Source organism: Sander lucioperca, chromosome 9, assembly GCF_008315115.2.
Source record: "Sander lucioperca isolate FBNREF2018 chromosome 9, SLUC_FBN_1.2, whole genome shotgun sequence".
NCBI classification, from domain to species: domain Eukaryota; kingdom Metazoa; phylum Chordata; class Actinopteri; order Perciformes; family Percidae; genus Sander; species Sander lucioperca.
The window spans coordinates 8,533,262-8,557,111 of NC_050181.1; the positions used below are offsets into that span (position 1 = coordinate 8,533,262).

Genomic DNA, 23,850 nt, shown 5'->3' on the forward strand with positions numbered 1-23,850 from the left:
TTTATGTGGACAGGGCATTTTGTTTTAAATCTTAGAAATCAATATGGTTTGGATCATTTTAAAAATAATGGAGAATTCAGTTGTACATTTTTACGTATTACTTATTTAGGCTAATGTTACAACCAGCATTAACCTACTGGTGAATTCCCATTAGTAATTAATTAAGTAATCTCCCCCTATTTTGCTTCTAAATGCCTCAGCATTCAGTCATTTCACCAGTATATTTATGTCATCCTTAACTACCAGCTCCTAGTGACTCCCTCCTTCCTTTCAGTGGCTCTATAGATTTTCTCCAAGTGATAAATTGGACATGGGGAGCCACGGAGGTGTGACCAGGTGCCAAAAGACTATAGCTTTTTGTCTTTAATGGGCCTCATTATGCTCAAGACCTTTAGAGCTGTTTGGATAAGTTCTAATAACGTGTTGTGGGAGGTAACGTTACAGCCATCAATAGAAAAAGTAATGTGTTAATACCCAAGTAGTTTTCTGACCCCACAAACAAATACATAAAATAGATGAATCACGCCTTAGAGCTTCAAAGTTATGTATATGTTTTCCCCTTTTCTCTTTTGATTTAAGAAATGCACGGATTCTATCCCCTCCATCACTTCCACCCCTCCCCTCACTCTCCAAACACAGAAGCGGTTCACTTCAAGCCCATTCTCTCCTGTGGCACCGTGGTGGGCATAACTTGTGCGCAGATTGTGTACTTTTTCCTCACAGAAAGTCGTTTGTTGTTATTTTTCTTGCAGTGAGAAAGCGGAGATGAATCAGTTGGACGGATACTGCAGCGCGTAAAAGTTGTGGATGGTTACTTTTGCGCATACACATGTAAAAGACTATTTTATCTCCAAAAGTTGCGATACAAAACAAAAGCAGGTGAAATTCTTCCCTCTGCAAACACATCGCCCACAAGCAGGCTGGAAGACCATCCACTCCGGAGAACACAGCGAATCCGCAGAGCGCAGATGATCGCAACTGGTGTTTGTGGTGTCGCGCTGGTGCTGGTGTTGGTGGTTCTGATCCCGGTCATGGTGAACACCGCCGGTACTCCTGCTCGCTACGAGATGCTCGGGTCCTGCCAAATGGTGTGCGACTCCCACGGGACCGCGGCCACGGCCACGGCCAAGGCAACCAACCCAATCAAAGACAACCGTCTGGTGCAGTCGCTTCCGACGTTCATCCAAGGTCCTCAAGGAGAGCCGGGACGCGTCGGGAGGATGGGTCCGAGGGGTCCGGTTGGCGAGCCCGGGCCATCTGGACCTGCTGGTCCGCCCGGAGAGAGAGGGGCACCGGGTCCACCGGGTCCACCCGGAGCACCTGGAGCAAATGGGCCTAACGGTGCCATCAGCGCTGCCACTTACAACACAATCCCAAAGATTGCGTTTTATGCAGGACTGAAGAAGCAGCATGAGGGATACGAAGTGTTGAAATTCGACGACGTAGTCACAAATCTGGGCAACCACTACGACCCTTCTTCAGGGAAATTCACCTGCTCAATACCGGGGATTTACTTCTTTGTTTACCATGTGCTGATGCGAGGCGGAGATGGAACCAGCATGTGGGCTGACCTCTGTAAAAACAACCAGGTAGGACGCTTCATGATATAAATCTTTTGATTTCTTTTAGCTTTACTCTTTATAGTCTCTGTTAATAATACACAGTGCGTACACCGTTTGATGCACAAATTTGCACATTTTGCATTTTACGCACCCGTGTCCCTAGAAAGAGACTCCAACACATTTAGCCTAAAACAATGGATGGAGCTGTCCGCGGTTCTGATTTCAAAATAAAGACACGTTTCATCAGCAGATATGTCAACTTTCCCTTCTAGGTGAGAGCCAGTGCCATCGCCCAAGACGCCGACCAGAACTACGACTACGCCAGCAACAGTGTTGTCCTGCACCTCGAGCCCGGGGACGAGATTTACATCAAGCTGGACGGCGGAAAGGCGCACGGGGGCAACAACAACAAGTACAGCACATTCTCCGGCTTCATGTTGTATGCTGATTAAAACACGGAAAAGATCCGCTGAGGGGGGAAAAGGATCTGCATATAGCTTGCTTCACTGCTCATCAATGTCAGTTGGATTATTAGAGGCACAGCTCACCATTTCCATATTGCAAGAGTCCAGAAAGATGTGGAGGACGTCATGCGAGAAAAAGAAAATAACTGTACTTTGCAATAGCAAAGAGCTTACAGTGTAATTACAGACAAGTAATAATGCATTTTAAAGTGTACAGCTTTGAATTATACCCTTGTCAGATAGTGTCGCTATTGCACCCTGAATGAACTGTTTAACTTTACAAATTAACTTCGCTATGTCCACCATACTGCTGTGGTAACACATACTAAGTAAGTGTAAACTGGAAGTTCAATGTATTGACCTCCAGTGCTTAATTAGATACTGAAATGATAGGATACTGACATAATCACCACTCTGTTCACAGTGTTATTAGTCCATGTGTGCTTTATTTTTCAAAACTATTAGATAGTTGTTGCATTTTGAGTGAAAATGTTAAAAGCCGTAGTGATGCATGATTATAAATATGACATGTTAACACCGTGCAGCATCAAAACACTTCAAAGAATGTGTAAAGGGCCGTTATAATGTTCATATTGAAGCACTGTCACAAAATAATCCTTGTAATTCATTTTCTCTCAATACGACAGTTGGTTGGGGCAACAGGGTGGTCTGGCGGTTAGTCACCATCACAAAACTGGACAGTCACGCTGACATAAATGTTTCCTCGATATACATCGATCTGCCTGCTGATTGTGAAGACTGTCAGCTAATGTGTAAAATATGTCAAAAATAAATCCTCTGGCTCACTTTTTAATCCTCTCGGAAGATTAATCAAAGTTATATTGTTTTTTTTTCACGGCGCACAGTCACTTGTGGCGATCATGCCATTGATCATGTGGTGAAGTCACCCTGTGAGGCCACCTGTTCCCAGATGAGAGGAGAACATGTCCTTCATCCAGTCAGCCTCCCATAGACACCCACTGAGGGGCAACAGGACAACTCATCCAACACAGCCGCATTATGTTGAGAGCAGAGCGGCATACTGATTACTACCGCGCTCATTATTGTCATTGTCATCTGCAGAAATGCCACTTACGAATACAAAGAAAGCAACGTTGAGCACCATATTTGTAAGCAGTGAGCACCACTGTAGAGTGTAGACAACACCTCCAGAGAAAGAGTTTTAGATTGCATTCACATTTCTGCAGGCAAGAAGCTATTTTTGTGTGACATAAATGGGACCAAAACAAGACTGCTAATGAGAGGCACTGTGATCCTGTGAGGCTCCTTCATATTATTATCAAGTGAATAATGTATAATCACAAATATAAAATCATGTTTTAATTAATGAGGACCTCTGTACAAACTCTTTAAGCTGAATGAAACAACAGCCTGTAATTATTTTCCATTGGAAAGACAAAGTTACAAAACATTTTGCTTTGCTGAAAAATGTAAGAACATTGACATTAAAGACAAATTGATGCACAAACATTGTACGCTCATTGATTTGAGGGTCCAAAAACACATTTATAAATGAGTGGGGAATGTGATTATTGCAAAGAATCTCAAAGTATTCATTGTGGGGTGTTTAGTCATTATCTGGAGATAAAATAATCACTACATCAAAACGCTCTTTTTGCATTATTTGAAGGTCAGCCAGCATTTTGGGTTGTCGATGAGGATCTTATCCACCTGGTTCTGCGAGATGCCCCTCATCAGCATCTTCGGCACAATGTTCTTCAGAATGTGAGAGTAGCCATGGCCGCCGTACTTGGTGAGACGGTTCTTGGTGTGGATGTCGTGTGCAACCACTATCTTGTCGTCATAGCCCTCCTTCACGAGGAACGCCAAGCTGAGCGTGAACAAAGAAACAGGGAAAAACGAGGGGCCTTAAACACAACTGACATTTTCTGTTAATCTCCTTTTTTTTATGTGCGGACTAACATGTGGCCAGTTATTCATCACTCCTCTCTCCACTGCAGTGGGAGATCAGCGTCTCACAGTTTCTCTGACAAACTGTAGGACATGCTCGTCTCTCCACATGGAGTAAAACACAAAAACAGCATTTTTGCTCTAAATGATATACACCGGATGTGGACTCTAGCTCCATTTACAAGTGTGGAAACAACAACGTGGACACACTTGTGTTCACTCCTGGCACATCTAATCACAAAATAAAAAAAGTTTAACCCTGACCGGTGTTACTCACGCCTTCACTCTCTGGCTGTCACTGGGCATGTCCACCTCCAGGTTATACGGGTAGTTCAGCATCTCTGTTCCAAAGAGATCATACTCCAGATAACTCCCCAGCTTTGCAAACTCAAGCAGTTCACCATCATCAAATATAGTCCTGCAGGAAGAGAAGAGAAAATAAGTGAAATGAATGCCATACATGTAGAATTTCAAAAGAGAAGGTTTATCCAGTTTACCAGCTTGTTTAACGAAAAAAGGGAAACACATTTTTTAATGTAGGGGTAAAATTCAATGCAATTTCTGTAACTTTTCTTAAGAATGGAGAATACCAACGACCAGAATAGTGACTAAAATAATTTGTTGTGAAAGCAGATCTAAGAAATATTGGGATCAAATGTGGAATGATAAAGCTATCTTATCTAACACCACCTTTAGGTAGCATAGCATGTGACTTGACATTATGAATCAAATAGTTTGTCAGTCACGTTGTTTGTTGTTTTTCACTCTTAAATTGAATGTATATCATAACTCTTTGCGGTCGTTTTAAAATATTTGACTCATAAAACCACTCTATAAATAAGGGTAATCGTTTTCAGTTTTCACTTATTATTTATCATTTATTTTCACCAAAAAATAACCAGATTCTTTTCGAAGAGCACATCTGTTTAAACTGATTTCCACTAAGATATGATGTCCTACACATTCAAAAGTTACGTTTCTTGCTGCAAGAGGACACTGATCACGGCTGTTTACAGCAAACAAGATTCCCTTGCAACAAGCACAGCTCAGAAAATGTTTCCAGTGAGGAAAGTGAAGATTAGAAAAAACTGCAGCCTGTAACTGCCTCTATACTGCATTTCACACTGTGTGCCATCAGGTCAGAATTCCAAGGAAATCTGCTGAAAAACTACAGGTTCGCATGAAAGAGGAAGAAAACAAACATCTGAGGGTGAAGAAGAAGGGTGATTTACACAAAGACGGTGACGAAAATGTACTGCAGAGGCGACGAAATTTGGGAATTTCTGTCGGTAAGCGTTGACAACAAAATCGCGAGACAAATTCAAGGAACGTCAGAAGACTCTGTTGTTTATGACCAAATTACGAACTGGCTACATGACCGCAATGTAATCCGCTGCACGCTCTACCCAGGTGCCACCTCTCGCCTAAACCAATCTGAGTATTTCCAGTAAGTAAGAACGCATCTGACAAACAACCTCCTGTTGTGTGCTGAATGTGTGAAAGAGAAACTGGACAATGTTGGGACCAGAGTCGTTGGACATTGTCCAGATTTCATATGTGAAAACAGTTCTACAATGTTAATGCAGTGTGAATTTTCCCAATCGGGAAATCATTTCTTCAAATTATTTGACACCACGTGAATGCAGCACAAATGCCCTATCTGGCATGTTAACGAAAGTAAAAAATACTTTGTGTATCAGCCCTGTGTGGGTTCTTCCTTCGCCAATGCTACACACTTTCACCAAGGTTTCTGAAAATAAGGCCTGTAGTTTTTTTGGTAATCCTGCTGACAGACAGACAAACAGACCATCAAACAGACGGCTGAGGTAAAAACTAAATCTCTTTATTCCCCTCTACCAACTGTTTCCACGGACTTCTCACCTGTCCAGGTGTGACATGACAGTCTTGCTGATGTCACCGCCGGCCTCCTGAAGAATCCGGACGATTTCAGCTGGAGCGGTGGGATTCCTACCGGGATGGATGATGACAGGGCAGCCGAGCTGGGTCTGAGCATGAGCTGTGGCCCTCAGCACCTTCGTTTCACTCTCCGTGATGGGCCAGCTGGTGCCGATCTCTCCGATCACGCCACAGCGGATGTCTGTGCCGTCAGCGCCGTGAAGCACCTCGCTGATGATGATGTCTGTGAGCTGACGGGCAGAAAATGAGGAGTTAGTTAAATCAGGACAACATCACTCTTTTAGACTAGTTACTGACATATTAGTGCATTAAAATGACTATCTTCTGACTTCTTAGTTCTGTCCCTTTAACAGGCTCGATGCACATGAACAGAGCATGTTAGGTTTGAATGATAATATCTAAACATCCACAGGTGCACATTCTCAGTGCATCACTACTAAAGGGCTATACAGAGCAGCCAGAAACCCGTTCAAATCAATCAAAAGATACAGAAGAAATCCTTGAACATAAACACAGAACGTGCTAAGAGAATTGGTGATATATCAAATTGATTGTAAACAAATTGATGCAGGATATTCTTCCTGTCTTATGACTGAGACATTCAGTGCAAGTGGCAAACTCCAGACACACACCGATTAAGTTTCCACAATATAGTTCAAATGGTTTCAAACTTTGTGTGAAACATACATGCCAGATTTTGACCTGGCTGCTGCCACACGCAAGACTGAGCCTCACCTTCTCCACACTCATTCTCTTGGTGGCCTCCGTGTGGGTGGAGTCCACATAGTACCCTGCTCCTGCGACGACGTGGACCCCGGTGTCCTTTGCTAGCTGCTTGAGGGTAGGCAGGTCCCGGTCGATGCCCGTGGTGGTGTTTTCCACTATGGTGCCCCCACCGGCCTTCCTGTAGGCCAGCAGCTCGTCCCGCACGGCGCCGGTCTCCTGCTGCAGCAGCAGGTTCTCGTGACAGCTGTAGGGGTTCTGTCTCAGCCAGTGCATGTGCTGCATCTGGAACGGGTTCTCCGCCACTTCCTCATCACCTGGAGGAGGAGGGAAGTAGCAGCACTCAAAGGTCATGGTCAGGTGCTCGTGGGTCATGGTGCGGCCCAGCTGGTCTGGATCCACCAGACCCAGCACGGTCTGGACCTTCCCACTCAACTCTGACATGACTGGTGTTCAGGGTTTCCAACAACCTGAAAACAAACATATTCTTATTATTTAATTTATAAATGAGTCAAATATAAGGCCTGGTAACGCTTTGTAAACATGGTTTCAGATCAGTGTGTTAGCAAAGAGGCTCTGACACAACTCATTGACCAGGATGACCTAACGTTACAGTGCATGCAGGAGAGGGACCTTTGGACTGCAGAGTGACCTGCTCTGAAGACCTGATCCTTATTAGGACCAACCATAGAGTCCGTCCATAGATATTGGGTCCATCTAGGAGTTGAGTTTATTGCTTACTTAGCTACTTGCTCGGTTTACAAAACAGTAACCACTGCAGAATGGGCGATAATTTAAAAAGAGCAACGTTTTGTGCTAGTGCAAAGTGTAACGGTAACACGTAGAAATCAGCCGAAATCAGCCGTGCAGTGCAAACTCAGAGCTGCAGCACGAGGTGGGCGGAAACTTTAAGTTCATCGACTTAAATCCTAAAATGTATCTAAACTGCTGACAGTTTGCTGACCTTGTTTTTGCTTCTTGCGGTCCACTTCAACCAACCACCAACCGAACTCAAAACAGCTACTCCGTTTACAGATTAGCAGAGCCATAAGGTGCGAGAAGTGTGAATCATCGCGAGAGATCACGACAATACAGTTCAGCTGACAGGACGTCAGCAAAACCCAATAAAAAAAGGCAGTGTCACACACACTTTATTAGTGATAATACATCATTAACTAAAACTGGATGCGTTATATGTCATTAATATGACCAAAAGTTTGTTTACAAGGTTGGGAAAAATAACAACAACGTTTCCGACATTTTACTAAGCCAAAAGCGAAAATACGTTGTTAATAAATATTGGTTTCTTGAGGCAGTTTTGGTCTATACAACAATAATTAACGATGAATTACCATTCATAAAGCAAAGATTACGTTTTTTAGGGAGACCTTTTAGAAAACAAATCTTTCAGACCTGTAGGCATAAAATCAAGTCTTATTACATAAATGTAATTATAAGCATATTTAACATACATATAACTGTGGCCAGCTGTCATTTTAGAAATTGGATGATCATAGTTTGGGAGAACATGTGAGGATGATGCAGGGTTTGAGAGACAGGCTGTGTCTCCCTCTGTTTCTGTGCTCCTCACTCAGCAGATGGTCTCCACAGCAGCATTTGTTCTGCTGTTGCTGTAGCAAATGACCATCCACATACTGCAGAGCCTATGCCATCCATTTGTCGGCAAGGTGACTACTCTGTAGATCAGACCAGCAGTTCCATGCTGGATAAATTGTCTCTTTTTCTTTATTGGCTGAGAAGTGGAAGATGAGGTCAGGGCCATATGCAATGACAATTTTTATTTGTGTCTTCATTTGAAGAAAAAAAAACTAACTTTCCAGGAGTGCACCCTCCTACTCAGGCCCATTTTGTCTTGAGCTGAGATGTAGATGATTAATGTAGAGTTATTTATTTTGTCCTGTCTAGATTACTTTCACTCCACTTTCACGTGTTTTAGCAACATATGTCCCCCTGAGGTCAAGAATGCTGCTGCAAAGCCTTTGACCAGGTGCTCTAAAATGATTCTGATATTAATTTCTTTACACTGGCTCCTCATCAAATTCAAAACACAAGTCAAGATTATGTTGATCACTTTCAGAGCTCTGCCAGTTGGCTGTTCCTACTGTAGCTCCACTAAAGGAGACTGTACTTAAGAAGTTGTGGCTCCTAAACTGTGAATGCTGTGAACACCTTTAGTAAAACGCAGCTCAAAACCAACCAGCGTTTCTTAAGTTTTATCTAAAGTTTTCTATTTCATTTATAACCCCTGTGTTGTGTAGTGCTCTATAAACTCTCTTACTTAGGCCTATTTATTATTACAATTAACACTGAAGCACAAAACAGGACCTCAAGATAAAGATAAATAACAGACATAGATCACAAAGTTCACTGAAATAAAACTGGTAAACTGTAGGTAAAGCACCACTGATGTGATAACAACAACTAAACAACAAAACACACACAATTCAATACAGTCAGCCACTTTGAGTGCAACAAATGGAAGAACAACAAGGCAACAGGGATGCAAAATGAATTTACCAACTCAAAGATTATGCACAGAGAGGGGGGCTATGATTTAAGTGGGGTACTTACTTTAAAACAACGACACTACTCTTAAAGCATGTGTGTTTCTGTTCGTGGGGTGACTGAAATAGTTTGGAGGACAAAATCAAATTGAGTAAAGATGTCTTACAGTTCAACATGAAATACAAAAGAGCAATTCTGGATAGGTACAGTAAGAGGAGGGAGGTTGTAACTCATGAGTAGAGAAATTATTGACGGTAGTGTATTATTAAGTATTAACTTGTTTCAGTTTTGTTCTGATCTATTTAGAAGTTAATTGTGCTTGATAAATGTAATGGATGGACAGTATAGCTCAAGTATGGTACATGAACAAATGAAAAAAAAAGGAAATTATGGAATAGTAACTTCATTTATTATTATATTGATTGGCAAATGTTTTTTGAATGTTGATGATGTTTTCTGTTATAGGGTTGTATGGTAACAATAGATTGAAAACACTTTGATATGGACATTTCAAAAAAGGTACGACCTGAAAAGCATTTTGCTTCTTCCTACTCTCTTTGGGACACAAGTATTTATTGAAGAGTATTTATTTATTTTGCTTATTCTTGATTTTTTTTAATAGTAAAATACTTTGTGTCTTTACATTTTTTTTGTATGTTGTTTGAAATAAAACTATTGATTCATTCATTCATTTATGGTAAATGTGTTTTGGACTGCTGTTCCTCATAAGCCCAGAGCACCATCCCACTGCAGGGTTTCCTCATTAGTGGCAAGAAAAGATTGTCACTCCCATTCATCTCTATGGCTGCCATGTTTTTAGACGGACACGACCACAGGGAGCTTCTCAAGGAGAGGGATGACTCAAAACCAGCTCTCCCCTGTGGACAGACCTCCTGAGACACAGCTCAGACATTAACAAGACTTCCAGTTTGATGCATGGTCTGTATACAATGGAACTCTGTTATTATGTATTTGTTTTTTTAGGCCTGTTATAAAAGCAAATTCGATTTGGACATGTATTATAATGGCCTATATGCCCTAAACTCACCATTCACTTTAAACACGACATTTTCTTTGTTCTTTTCTGCATTTACGTATTTTCTTCCTTGATGAATCATACCTAATCAAGGCAGATGCAACCTAAACAGAAAGAGTCTGGATATCACTGTGACTGCCAGAGACCTGTCAGGATTTTAAGGTTCGGCCTGCGAGTGTTGTGGTCTGGTGCCCTCTGCAGACAGAGATGAGGCACATATTTTGCAGTTTGATGTGACAGTAAAACATAAGGGTTTTCAAATGATGGAGGAAGTATTCAGACCTTAAGTAAAAGTACTAAAACCACACTGTAAAAATACTCTATTACAAGTAAAAGTCTTGCATTGCAAATGTCAGGAAAATGTGAGGTATTAAAAGTAAAAGTAGTCAATCCAGGAAAATGGCCCATGTGGATGTTATACTTTTGATTGCTATTTTTTATGCATTTATATAATAGCAGGAGTTTACTAATGTAGTTATTTTGTATAGGACAGCAACTAATGATTATTTTTAATATGGATTCATCTGCTGATTATTTTCTTGATTGGTTGTTTGATTTGTAAAACTTCTGAAAATGCTCATCATAATTATCCAAAGGGACATCTTCACAATGGTTTGTTTTGTCCACCCAACCGTCCAAACCTCAGAATTATTAAAAAAACTAAAGTGAAATAATTAAAAGGAAACTCACATGTAAGAAGCTGGAACCATGATTTTTGGCATTTGTGCAAGAAAAATGACTAAACGATTATCAAAATAGCTGCAGATTAGTTTCTGTTGGGCAAATTAATCGACTACTTTTAGCTGTGTTTGCAGAATTTCACGTTTTGTGTGCACAAATCTTAATTTGTTAAGTAACTAAAGCTGTCAAACAAATGCAGTGTAAAGTACAATATTTCCATCTGAAAAGCAGAGTTGATGTATAAATTGGCTTGAAGGGAAAATACTTTAAGTAAACGTACCTAAAATTTGTACTTGAGTACAGTATTTGAGTAAATGTATTTAGTTACATTCCACCACCACTGTACAGCCGACTATTGTACTTTCAGTAGAATAAGCACATGGTATGTTCTTGCCTGAGGGGGGACTAGGATGCTTTAAGTTAATTTATATGATATGAATGACAATAAAAGTCAGTGGATGGTGTTCTGCTTGTTGTCTTTAATCTAATGTTTACACTGGTTAGGCTATCCAGAGCCTCAAGCATTGTTAATCAATAGGCATGTTTGGGTCAAGAAATGCAGTGAGATAATATATGAAACTGTGATGGATTGAAAACCTCACCCTTAACAACTATGGTGTTTATACAGAGGCACATGGTTTCAAAGAGCAGGAAAACAGACAAGAAAATATGATCAACATTATGCCTTTATTATAGTTTTCAATCAAACATCAGCTACAACGGGGCGGCCTCTAGCTCACCCAGTTAGAGAGTTCACCCCGTGTTGGCTGAGTCTTGCAGTGGCCTGGGTTCAAATCCGACCTGCGGCCCTTTGCTGCGTGTCTTCCCCCATCTCTCTCCCCCTTTCATGTCTATCCACCGTCACTTAATAAAGGGAAAAGCCCCAAAAAATATTTCTTTAAACATCACCTACAATGAAGAGGGCATCAATCTGTTAGTGTTGATGAAAAATATGCCTCAAAAGCTTTGACTTTAAGTGAAACCAACAAAATAATATATACACGTAAGTGGACACCCAAATAATAATTGCAAGTTTATTCTTCTTCAATAGTAAACTTTATTTTTTAACTCAATATCTTTGGGTTTTGGACTGTGCAATCTAAACACATTATCTTTGGCTCATGGGGTAAATGTGATTTATTACTATATTATTTTCTGACATTTTATTGATCAAACAATCAATTAAATAATAATTCCTGTTTGTCCTAAAACAAACTTAAAACATCCTGTTTTATTTTGGCCAAAACAAAGTGATGAGAACATAATTTGTCATCATTTTTAGTTTAAAAAATGAGAAAGAGTAATTATTTAAAGGATTAACTCCAATTGGAGGATAAACAAACAAATGAACAACAACATAACACATTTTGTTGGTATACATTTCTGAAAGTAGAGGCTTAAATAGTTAGGGGGTTTTTTCAATTCTCAGAGCCCTCTGCTGAAGTCCTGAATTCAGGCTGTAGAATCCAACCCCGCTGGTATGAAAGATGCCATGCAGTTCATGTGAAGTGTCCTGCAAATCACTTTTCCACGGGTCCACATGACAAGCCAATGGTCTTCAAGTTGTTCCTTGTCAAGCAGTCTTCTATATAAACCCTAACCACACAAACATACACACAGCCCCGTGAGAAATCTGGAACAAGAGTTCACAAAAGCTTCATCATGGCTGTGAGGATTTGTGTTGTGGTCTGTGCTCTCTTTTTGGGAATGTGCATAGTCACAAATGGCGGACCAAGTGACACAACACACGCCTTCTGCAGGATTGTCTGGTAAGACTTCATCTCTTTGTGATCAACTGTTAGATTTGTACCCTCAGCCGATGGTTCATGCAGTGTGACCGTACATACAGATAAGATATAATGAAAACTAAAACCAAAAAGTGTATATAAATACAAAAAATAGATAGATAGACAAAAGACATTGACATATTTAAGTCCTTCTGTTCCCAGGCTGTTTGGATTGCCATGTGATAAAGTTAGTATGGCCATCCTGACTCAGATTAAAGCAATGGGCTCATACAAGGTGAGAAGCTTGAAGAGAAATTTAGTTTCATGTGGATTTATTTTGGTGACTGACTGTCATGTAAGTGTACTATGTCTATAGTTGACACTGATTTACTGTTTTTGTGGTTGTAATCCAGCTCGGCCCAGTGACTTCAGCCCTAATTCAGGCCAACCACACCTCTGCAATCGGCCAGATCGAGACTGTTAACTTCACCATGATCTCCACAGCTTTGGGCCAGGGCTGCCATGTAGATGTGAGACAGACACTTTTGTATTACTAAATTGTAATTACCATCAGTAAAAATGATATTCAGATATTTAGAGGAAATACAAATAAAGTGTCTATGAACATGTTTTATTTGGTTGCTGTCCAGGGTTCATCTGTGTCCGCATTCTGGTTCAGCCTGTTTGATAACGGCACCAACTACTGTAACCTCCACAACGTAATACAAGGTAGGTGGTTTCACACACTCATTCATTATATTATTGTTGACTTTGAAAAGAATAAACACCCTTTTAGTCAAAATGTCAGCAATGCTATTACAAAATTTTATAATCAGAATCAGAATTCAGACCTGAAATGTGTAAATTGAGAACCATCTCTGTCTGTAGATGGTTGATTATTGTCTTTCTGTATTCCATTCTGTACAGGAAGTGGACTTACCAAAGCTCCAGGCTTCATAGAGTTCACTAACGAGTGGCTCTGCCTTGGAGTTGGAGTTGCTGCCTGCAAATAATTGTGAAATCTGAAATGTCATGGTTCTGGTTCAAATTCATGGTTGAAATTTCTGTCCCGTGATACAGATCTAGAGAATGGATTTACAAAAGTGTTTTTGTAATAGGACATAAACTCATCATCCTGTTCTGAATTAATACCATTATTTCTGTTTTTTTAATGATCAGTTTGTCTGTGGGACACATGTGATATAATAATATGAACGTGTGAAGCTGACTTATACTGGTGAGACCTGATTAAATCTGATGACACTACATTGTTTGTGAACTAAATTGCAAAATTAGAATTTACAATTACATCTCAGCTGTCTCCACACAAGAGAATGAACATAATCAATAACAACATAATAGTTAATATTTGTCGAATATGACATGCTCCTCAAGGAAGTGACTCACAGTTTAAAGCATATTAAACTATAAAGCATGCAGACAGGAAATATTACTGCTTGACTAAATGTGGGACTTTGCACACAATACCATTCTTGTTGCCAACATCTTTTAATGTTGGAGTTTGGTGTGCTCATTTCTCTTCTCTCTTTAGGCCACACAATAAATGACTGTAAAGTGATTATTCATACACGATCATGATGCATAACAATCTGCTTTTGGGATGCTATATCCACAAGACTTTTGAACACTAAAACAATTATTCATGCTCCATTTTCATGCAGTGGAAGGAAATACAACCCACAGGAGCGTTTTCCGTCCCTATACCTACACGTAGTCTCACATTGCCAGACACACCACAAACACATTTTAGGATAGGTAGGTTTAGGAATGCTCTGGGTTGTTTATATTTCTTTAAGGCAGTCACAATCGTCTTGGGTGGCGCTAAATTCTGGACGCAGAAACGGTGGCTATGCAAAATGGTCTCAGGAAGGAACTTGTTTTGGTGGAACATTTGCACCCCACAAAAGAAAATGTCACATAATATATTAAATGTTGTGAAACGGTTCAGTTTGGTTAGGATTAGGCAACAAAACCTTTTAGTTATGTTTATTAAAAGATTGTGGTTTTGGCAGGGGCTTAGCACAAAATTCTGGACCCTGTACAAAAGCATTCTCTATGGACCCCTCCCCGCATCCACAGCTATTCATTCAAGCATCTTTTTGGCCCCTCCTCACATCAGGGCCCTGTATGCTTAGTCCCCCCCCCCCAGTATATATATATAGTATATACATCCAATCTGGCAAACTGTTTATGACATTTTTTCAAATGCCCCACCCTAGCCATCTCACAAGCCTACTCCTACTGGTTAGGTTTATTACATTATGTCCAGTTATGTATGTCTAAATGCCTTCTGGGGATTCTCTGGTCTGAATGTGGTGTGGAAGGTGAAAAAAAAGTCACATGTTTTATTTTGCTGTGGAGCATCTTTCTTTTTTTAGACACCCACTGCTGTTTTCTACAGACTGTCAAGCCTCCTGATTCTGTGATGTCCTATTTTATAGGCTATGCCCAGCCAACTAAGTAAAGTCATCAGTCACAGATTTATAATCGGATGACGCAGATGACAGTGACATCTTTGTCTACATCAACAAACATGCAATGTCAACAGACCTAAAACATTATACGTGCACACATGCTTAAATATAGATCTTACTTTTTTTTTTTATACTGAACAACATTTTGCCATAAGTCTGAATGTGAGATGTAACCATAAGGACTATTACGTTTTACATATATCAATGACAAAAACATGATTGCCACATAATCAAGCTATAAGCTTGCTGTGTAGCTTTTTATTACATGGCTTTGTTAAATACTTGATTCTGATTGGTCAATTACGGCATTCTACGATCTATTATATCTAAATAGCAGACTGCTGCTAATAGCTATCCAACCACTTTACAGCTTTTTACTGGTTTGAATGATTGTCTATGTGATTGTCTTTTATTTACTGTGTATGTTCCTGTGTATGTATTGCCTTTTTCTGATTTGCACCAGGACAAATTCCAATCAACTATGTTGACATGGCAATAAAGTATTGACCTTGAACTCGCTATGGACGCAGTTCTGATCTTAGACCCTGGAGGACCATTTTGAATTCAATACAATTATTTAAAAATAAATAGTTTGTGTCAAATTATTAATTTCTATAGTAAGTAGCCGTGTAATAAGCACAAATTAGAGCGGGCCGGTCATTATTGCAAATGAAATGTGTTATTATCCCTTACATAACTAAAAGCTTGTTCTATAGGTGGCAAATCCGTAGCCAGGACAAGCCATTCACTGTCATCTCCATGAAGCCCCATGCTAAATTGCAGCCACTTTCTTAAATCAAAAGATTAATTCGCATAAATAAAAAGACGGAAAATACGATGATATAGGGCGTTTATTCCTACCCCAAAAATATATATCAATTAAATGATATATGAAAAAGTAAATTAAATGTAAAACATAAGGTTGTACATTTGTTATGTTACTTCACTGCCGGTTACACAAGGTTACATTTTGCCCTTCAAAAAACATGCATGGCCATTTTCAAAAGGGTCACTTAACCTCTCACTTCAACATATCTGCATGAAAATGTGTTCTATGGGTACTCACCTGTCTTTTTTTTTTTTTTACACGCATGCCCAATTTATGCTAATCCCATCCAGGTTTTGGCAAGAAACATGCATTTTCTTTGCATGCAGTATACATATAATTTTCCTATTCTAAAAATTATGTATCTGAAAATTTCTGCATACTGGGGTCCCTAAACAGTCTTGGAGTTGCATAAATTGGGGATGACTGGAAAGCTGAGACTCTTGTGGATTTAAAGAACCCACTTTCTTATGTGTGATGATATTAGCCTCCATAGTGGCCATTCTATTGTAGTGAGAGACCATTTTTTGGAACATGACCTCACTGTAAAAAAATGGCCTATTGTGACCTCACGGATAATCACAGTCTCATGAAAGTCATACCATTTCTTCATTCAGTTTAGTTTTGGCATCTTAAGAGGCCATTTACTTGGAAAAGATAGCCCTGCATGTAAACAACTCAAAGCATGAAAAATTGTTTGAACGTCTGTCATCTGACCGCTACATTCCTTACAATTAACCCTGTGTTACAGCGTGTCATCTTGAGACTGCCGAGGAGTTCTCAGAGCCTCATCTGCATTGCCTACTTTCACTAGATGACATACTGTTCTATCAAGTCCCCCTTGATATCATGTCACCACTGAGCAAACCCAGGTCATCATTTGCTGTCCTTATGTATTAGGCAATGCCAATATTTAAACATGGTCTAAAGGAATGAATTTACACAGGACATTTCCACTTGCCCCCAAGTAAAACCAGGCCCTTATGTATCAGCAGGACGTTGTGGTATCTTTAGTTGCAATGCTGTGATGTGTGGAGAGGAAATCCGCTGCAGCAAGAGCAAGGTTATAAGGGGTACGTTTAGGTAACATGTTAGATAAAGTAAATAGATGTGAGTTAGCAAGTAAAGGTCCGAGTCCATCTGAGGGGCTCCAATACTACACATAAATTCATTGATCCCACTCAGCCACCAATCACAGAATCAAATAGAACATCCGCTTCAACACATCACTCTGCTGAGAGGAAAATCATTAAACTTAGGTCACTAACACAGTGCTCATAATGTCTCAGCACATTTGAGCTTTATACAGACTTTAACCTTACCACAACGTAGCATGAAAACCCTGCGACACTACCCTGTAAAAGTACATGTAAGGATCAGAAGAGGGCACTAATGCAGTGATAGTCTTAATGCTATGTGCAAAAAATGTCTGAAAAAAATGAAATGCACACATGCATGCTCTTGAATAATACAATTGTAACTTTTCTTCGGTATTTTGATCAATCAAAAATTCCCAAATACAAATGGATGGAAATGAGATCATTCCAAATTCATGCTTAAAACAGGTTTATATTTGAATAAAGCAAAGTAAAAGCATGCTAATGTATAATCTGAAATTTGATCATCTAAAATAGTGTCAGACTTTAAAATTATAAAAGTGAAAGCATGCATGGCTGAGACAATTCATGTTGTCAAGTGATCCTGAACTCACCTGGCAGCAGGTTGTAGAGTAACTGAGTCCACCTGGAGAATCCAAGAGAAGTGGACTATGCCTGTTAAGTAAGAAAGTAAATAAGCCTAATACATGCACATTTATACTAAGGTTTATGCGCTGTTACCAATGACTTTATTAGTGGGTTTCAACACATTTACGAATCAATAATAATACTTTGTTGCCGATTGTATATCTACACAGTCAAATAACAGTAAATATTTGTCATTAATTACTATGAAATGTATGCTTTATATAGTTATACTTGCCCCTGAAATTACATTTTACACGTGAAGAAAGAAAGACTTCAAGAAACAAACAATGTTTAGAAGTCAGTTTTCTTTCAAAAGGCACTTATTTTGAACAATAAGGTGTTCTGGACACAATATCCTGATAACTCTGGTAACTCTTTGGACCTTACTGTGAACAGTATTCATTGGAACTACTTTCTACATAATAAATAAAATACAGACAGAGGTGTTGCTGATGAATGTTTTACATCTACTTTAAATCATCATGTGTAATGTAGCCTTGGGTAGGTTTAAGCTATTTTGATGCTACCAAGCCAACACCTCCTGTTAGCATTTCATTGACTGCAATTCATTTTGGCGCCACTTTGACAGCGAATAACTTTACATCTGAAGCGTTTAAAGACTTTATTTGTCCATTGTTTATTTCTAAAGAAACTCAAAAATGTATAAAAGGCTCCATTACCTTGTATCTCACATTATGGCTCCGTAATAGACGTTTTTGTAAAAATAGGCTAACAATTGTGTCATAACCACGCGACTTACTTTCGCATAGTGAAGGAATTACCGTATAGTACAGGAGAAAGTCGCAGACAGTTTCGACTTACATTAGCTGTTTAAGTTTAATTACTAATGTTAACTAGCATTTTAGTTAGCAATAATTAGCCTGTGCCTATGTTATCTCCTTACATATACCTACGCTCTCCATCTCTGTTGGTCCATTCTTATATACCGTCTATGGTCTCCATCCAGAGCAACGGGATCTGTTGGTCCAGTTTATATACTGTCTATGTGTGGCTGCTGTCTGTGTTGTCTGTTTGGTTTGGTTGTCATGGTAATCAAAATCAGTGTCGGGAAAGGGGGAATGGGTGATTCGGGAGTGGACTAAAAAATAAGGCTACATAAAATATATTGACGACAATGTCGTTAATTATATTTGTCAACACTGAGTCTGCTACACGTGGAGAGTGACCTCACAGAAAAAGTCTAAGCAGAAGAGATAACTGATGCTTACGAGGCCAAAAAGAAGCGGCGCGGATCATATAGCCTATATATCCTAGTTAGCGGCAACGAGCGCGTCCTCAGAGCGGTTTTACCAAGGATCATGTGTTTGCTAGGCTTTCCGAATCTACCTCCCTCCCACATTAGCCTACCCAAACCTCCACCTCACCCGCCGCCTATGCCCTAGGTCTGTAGTTTGTGGTTGTAGAGTTTCATGAGGCTGTAATTATCCTCGAGGTCACAACAGGTCATTTCACACAGTGCCACAAGTTTCAGAAAATGGTCTCACTACAATAAAATGGTAACATTGTCACACATGAATACAATTTCTCTCATTGAATCCACAAGAGTCTCAGCTTTCAAGTCATATCCAATTTATGCAACTCCAAGAACCCAGTATACAGAAATATTCAAATAGGCCTACACCATTTTAGAGTAGGCAAAAATAACACATTTATACTGTATGAGAAGAACTGCATGGCTATTGCCAAATCTGCATGGGATGAGCATCCAGCAGGCATGTCTGTAAAGAGGACAACCGTGGGTACCCATAGAAAACATTTTCATTCAGATATGGTGAGGTGGGAGGTCAAAGGACCCCTGTGAAAATGCCCATGATAGTTTTTCCATCGCAAAAGTTTAGCCTAAGTTTGGAGCGTTTCTTTAGCCTCCCTTCTAATGGCATCCTGGTTTTACCATTTATTTATCTTTTATGTGCTCAAGTATTTGTACAATTGAAAATGAGAGGCATTTTATTGTACAGCACAAGACACAGAAGTCATACCCTTAACCAAATCAATTTCAAGGATCTTTACTGGGCCTTATGACAAGGCTGATATTTTATATTTGGCTTACAAAGGAATTAACCAGCACAATCTCACCAACACTAGGAGGAAGAAACCTGCTCCATTTCAACCATGAGGACTCTGCTGCTGGCCTCTGCTCTCTTTGCAGGACTGTTTGGCTCTCTGGCTGCTGTCTCTGTCAGTGTCCCTATTCCTGTTCCTTACCATGCCTTCTGCAAAACACTGTGGTGAGTTCTGATTGCTGATCTGTTTTTGAGGTAGTCATTAGAGCTAGACATTTTTTTTTTTTTTAAGATTATGTTTTGGGCATTTTAGGCCTTTAGTTATATAGGACAGCTGAAAACATGAAAGGGGAGTGAGAGGGGGGAATGACATGCAGCAAAGGGCCGCAGGGCGGAGTCAAACCTGTGGCCGCTGCGTCGAGGAGTAAACCTCTAGCCTACATATAGGCGCCTGCCCTACCAGGTGAGCTACCCAGGCGCCCGAGGTAGACATTTTTGACAGGAAAGTTCAATATATTTTATATATTTTACTCTGAACTGTTAATGCTCGTTTTTGTTTCAAGCATGAAAGTGTCCAAACTGTCTCTTTCTAGGCTCTTTGCAACACCTTGTGCCCAAATCAACACTAAAGTAGTTCAACAGATTCAAGCCTTCAGCCCTCAGTATATGGTAAAAACGCTCTTCTTGTCACGAATCCCGCTGTTTGAGTCTGTTTTCTGCTGGAGTTTCCTGTATTATGCCCTGGAGCCTGTTTTCCTGTTTTCCTGAACGCACCCTGTCCGGTTGCCTGGCAACATTGCAAGGAGGAGATCTCTCTACTACCCACACCTGCTTCTCATCAGCTACCTGCACACCTGGTCCTGATCACCACCTCTCTACTATTTAAGCGCTGACCTGACATCCATTCCCTGCCGGATCGTTAGCCACCAACAGTATGTTGTGCCAGCGTCTCAGCCTCAGTTTGCTTAAAGTCAGTTTTGCTACTTTGATATTTGTTTGTGCCCTTCACTTACCTTCGTCTCTTCTGTCAACAGTTACTCTCCCGGAAGATTCACTCCACCTCAGCCGTATCAAGATTGGATCAGCTCATTCTCTCCCACCTACTCACCTCCACTGCCTGCTTCGTCACCTGGATTCTCCTGCAATCACATTTAATTCTGTAAATAAATACTCACCTTATCTCAACTCACCTTGTCCTGGTCTGCTTCTGGGTTCAGCCCGAGAGAATCGTGACCCTTCTGTTAATGTAAATTATGTTTTAGATGGGTAAGAAAAAAGAACAATCAAATATTATATCATTATGAAAGAAATGAATACATTTAGTGATAGGATATGTTTTCTGTTGCAGCTTGTGTCAGCCGCCCGTCTATATATCAAAGCTAACCACACTTCCAAGGACAGCCTGGAGGGACAGGAGAGCATCACCTTCGCATTGAGCCCCACCATACTGACCCTTGGCTGCCGTGTGGCTGTAAGTATCAATGATGCTCATTTTTTAACAGTGATTTTCATTGTACATAAAGTTACACAGCAGTAAGTGACTTTTTTGATATTATAATTATAGCTTTAGAACAGGATGTGATCAGAAATAACAAAACTGTTTTATTGCAAAAGTAAAGACATTCCTTTGGTTGGTGTATTTTCCGTTGTCATTTTAACTTTTTTCGATCTGCAAGGTTATTATTATTTTGGACAATAAGTAAGGGTTAATGCCCGACGAGGTGTCCATTGTCAGGTATTAATGGGACGACGGCGAGGCGTGAACTGTCCGACGCGCAGACAAAGTCCATTAATACCTGACAATGGACACCTCGAAGGGCATTAACCCGCTTATACCATGGTCACTTGCCAAATAACATTTTTAAAACATTAGTTCATATTTTAATTAGTTTTACAATCGAAATCTAAAGTTTATCCAAACATTAACTCAGTTTCCCTGGTTACGCCTGACGGTTTGACTAATACCTGGAACAATCATTCCCATCCATCAGGTTCTTATGCAATGCAAACGTTGTAGACTCCCCCAGGAATTAGGAAGGACCTTAGATACGACTTGCCTCCCTTAGCAACCGGAGATATTTATATAGCCCGCTCAGCTGATAGAACCCTTCAGTTTAGCTACGAGCCAGAAAGCTAACGTTATGCTAGCAAGATCCAAAGTCAACAACATTGTGTACAGTTGGCAATCAGTAAAAATAATTTGACAGTATGTTGAACAACAAGACAAGCTAGCTATCCAGCCATGTCATTGTCCCCAAAACAATATAACGACTTTTACGAAGAATTTGATCCGCGATGTGTAACGTTACTGTCGGCTGCAGCTGCTCAGCCTGAAGCAGCGACCTGAACAGTGAACGGGACGTGAGATAATGTTCGCTGTGAAATAAAGTCAGTCCAGAGGGGCAGTATAACTTACTTCTTGCAGCCTGTGGGTTTTAGCGCCATCCTGTGGTGTTCAGAGGACGAGTTGGAAATAATAAATCCACATTTCCTTTTTGATTTAATGTAGCGCATTCATTTAGAACAGTAAACTGACAGTTTCACCGGAACTCCTTTAGTAGGTGTCCTACATCACTTTTTAATGGACACCCTGCAACCAATCAGAATCGAGTATTCACCCAGACCATGGTATAAGATATAGGCCTACGTTACTGTTATTTTAATGTTTAATTTAACTGCCGGCTTAATGGCTTCTTATGGAATATGGGATTCCACTTTCGTGGGCTCACAATTTTTCAGCTACTTCTTTTTTTAATGCATTAAATGTGATAATCTACTGATGTACCTATAAAAGACAAAACATAGATTTGCAGAGGATTTACAGTACAATAACCAAATAAATCCTTTAAGATATGTGCTCACAATTTGATAACAAAGTATTAATATTGATTTGTAAATGTGTTGAAAACCACTAATACAGTCATTAGTAACGGTGCATAAACCTTAGTATAAATTTGCATTTGACTTGCTTACTTCCAAGGCACAGTCCACTTCTCTTGGATTCACAAGCCTTCTTGATGGTGGACTCAATTACTGCAACCTCTACAACCTGCTGTCAGGTGAGTTCAGGATGACTTCCCAACATGAATTGTCTCACCCACAGTGGTGGAAGAAGTATTCAGATCCTTTACTTAAGTAAAAGTACTAATACCACACTGTAAAATACTCTGCTACAAGTAAAAGTCCTGCATTGGAAGTGTAACTTAAGTAAAAGTATTAAATATAGGAAAGTAGGAATAGGAAAGTAGTACTCAATGCAGAAAAATCCTCACATTTCAGTCAACTCAGTATTTAATTGGCTGATCATTTCAGCTGGACTTGTAGGCTGTTATATTGTTACTGTTATAGATAGATAGATAGATAGATAGATAGATAGATAGATAGATAGATAGATAGATAGATAGATAGATAGATATATATAGTTTTGTTTTTTCTTTTTTTCCCCCCCCCTTGATCTAATTTCTATCCATTTGTGTTTGTGAATGAATGTTGTAGCGAGCAGCCTACTCTCAGAACCGGGCTTCATGGAGATGACCAATGAATGGGCTTGCCTGGGCTACGGACTCGCCACCTGTAAAGCCTAACTATTGAAATTACTTCACCTCATCATTTTATGATTGTGTTACATTTGAATTAGAAACTGTTTCCCTCTTAGACCCATGTAGGCCCAAATCTGACTAATACTTGGTACCCTTGCCTATAAACTGAAAAAAAAACCACAATAAAAAGTAGCAATTTCCTTATGCTCTCCGTATATGTGCATGTGTATTTTTCCATCTTGCAAATGGGCATGGAGAGCCCCAGCTCGTCACATCAAAGTCTCAGAATGCCACCAGTCCAAATGACTATACTTCCTACTCTACAATCTAATTAATGGTATGAGATAATGTTTTTATACATACTTATAGCAGTTTCAGAAATAACTCTGAAAGCTGTTGTGTTAACTAATGTGTGTTTGTTCACTTTTCTGTCTGTTTGTACTCAAAAAGAAAGTTAAATGACTTATGCAAACGGCTACAGAGATTTGCAATGAGATGATGGGCCCCACAAAAAAATCAGCAACATGCAACAATGAAAAATAGGTCCTGCATGCTGAGTTGTGCATTATGCAGGTATAAATATCAAGGATTTATCTGTATTTTTCTAACTATATAAACACATATGTCCGGTTTTTCTAAGATTAATGCCTATA

At 39.8% G+C, this 23,850-nt stretch overlaps 2 protein-coding genes and 1 long non-coding RNA gene across 5 annotated transcripts; 2 read left to right on the forward strand and 1 right to left on the reverse strand.

The window, feature by feature from the left end:
* The first annotated feature begins 678 nt into the window (after nucleotides 1-678).
* Nucleotides 679-3,538, forward strand: LOC116046238 (complement C1q-like protein 3). The gene is made up of 2 exons (XM_031294527.2): nucleotides 679-1,589; nucleotides 1,835-3,538. The coding sequence occupies exons 1-2, from the start codon at nucleotides 969-971 to the stop codon at nucleotides 2,012-2,014; spliced, it is 801 nt and encodes a 266-aa protein (XP_031150387.1). The 5' UTR covers nucleotides 679-968; the 3' UTR covers nucleotides 2,015-3,538.
* pter (phosphotriesterase related) lies at nucleotides 2,453-7,714 on the reverse strand. The gene is made up of 5 exons (XM_031294522.2): nucleotides 7,563-7,714; nucleotides 6,611-7,068; nucleotides 5,840-6,105; nucleotides 4,236-4,376; nucleotides 2,453-3,878 (listed from the first exon to the last, which is right to left on the reverse strand). The coding sequence occupies exons 2-5, from the start codon at nucleotides 7,040-7,042 to the stop codon at nucleotides 3,668-3,670; spliced, it is 1,050 nt and encodes a 349-aa protein (XP_031150382.1). The 5' UTR covers nucleotides 7,043-7,068; nucleotides 7,563-7,714; the 3' UTR covers nucleotides 2,453-3,667.
* A 12,944-nt stretch (nucleotides 7,715-20,658) lies between these two features.
* LOC116046250 lies at nucleotides 20,659-23,754 on the forward strand. Of its 3 annotated transcripts, none has more exons than XR_004104076.2 (4): nucleotides 20,659-20,924; nucleotides 21,007-21,129; nucleotides 22,639-22,717; nucleotides 23,154-23,754. It is a non-coding gene; the product is annotated as an uncharacterized LOC116046250 (long non-coding RNA). The 3 variants fall into 3 exon arrangements; XR_004898347.1 differs by having other exon boundaries at nucleotides 20,659-20,904; XR_004898348.1 differs by having other exon boundaries at nucleotides 20,659-20,817.
* Nucleotides 23,755-23,850: the final 96 nt, after the last annotated feature.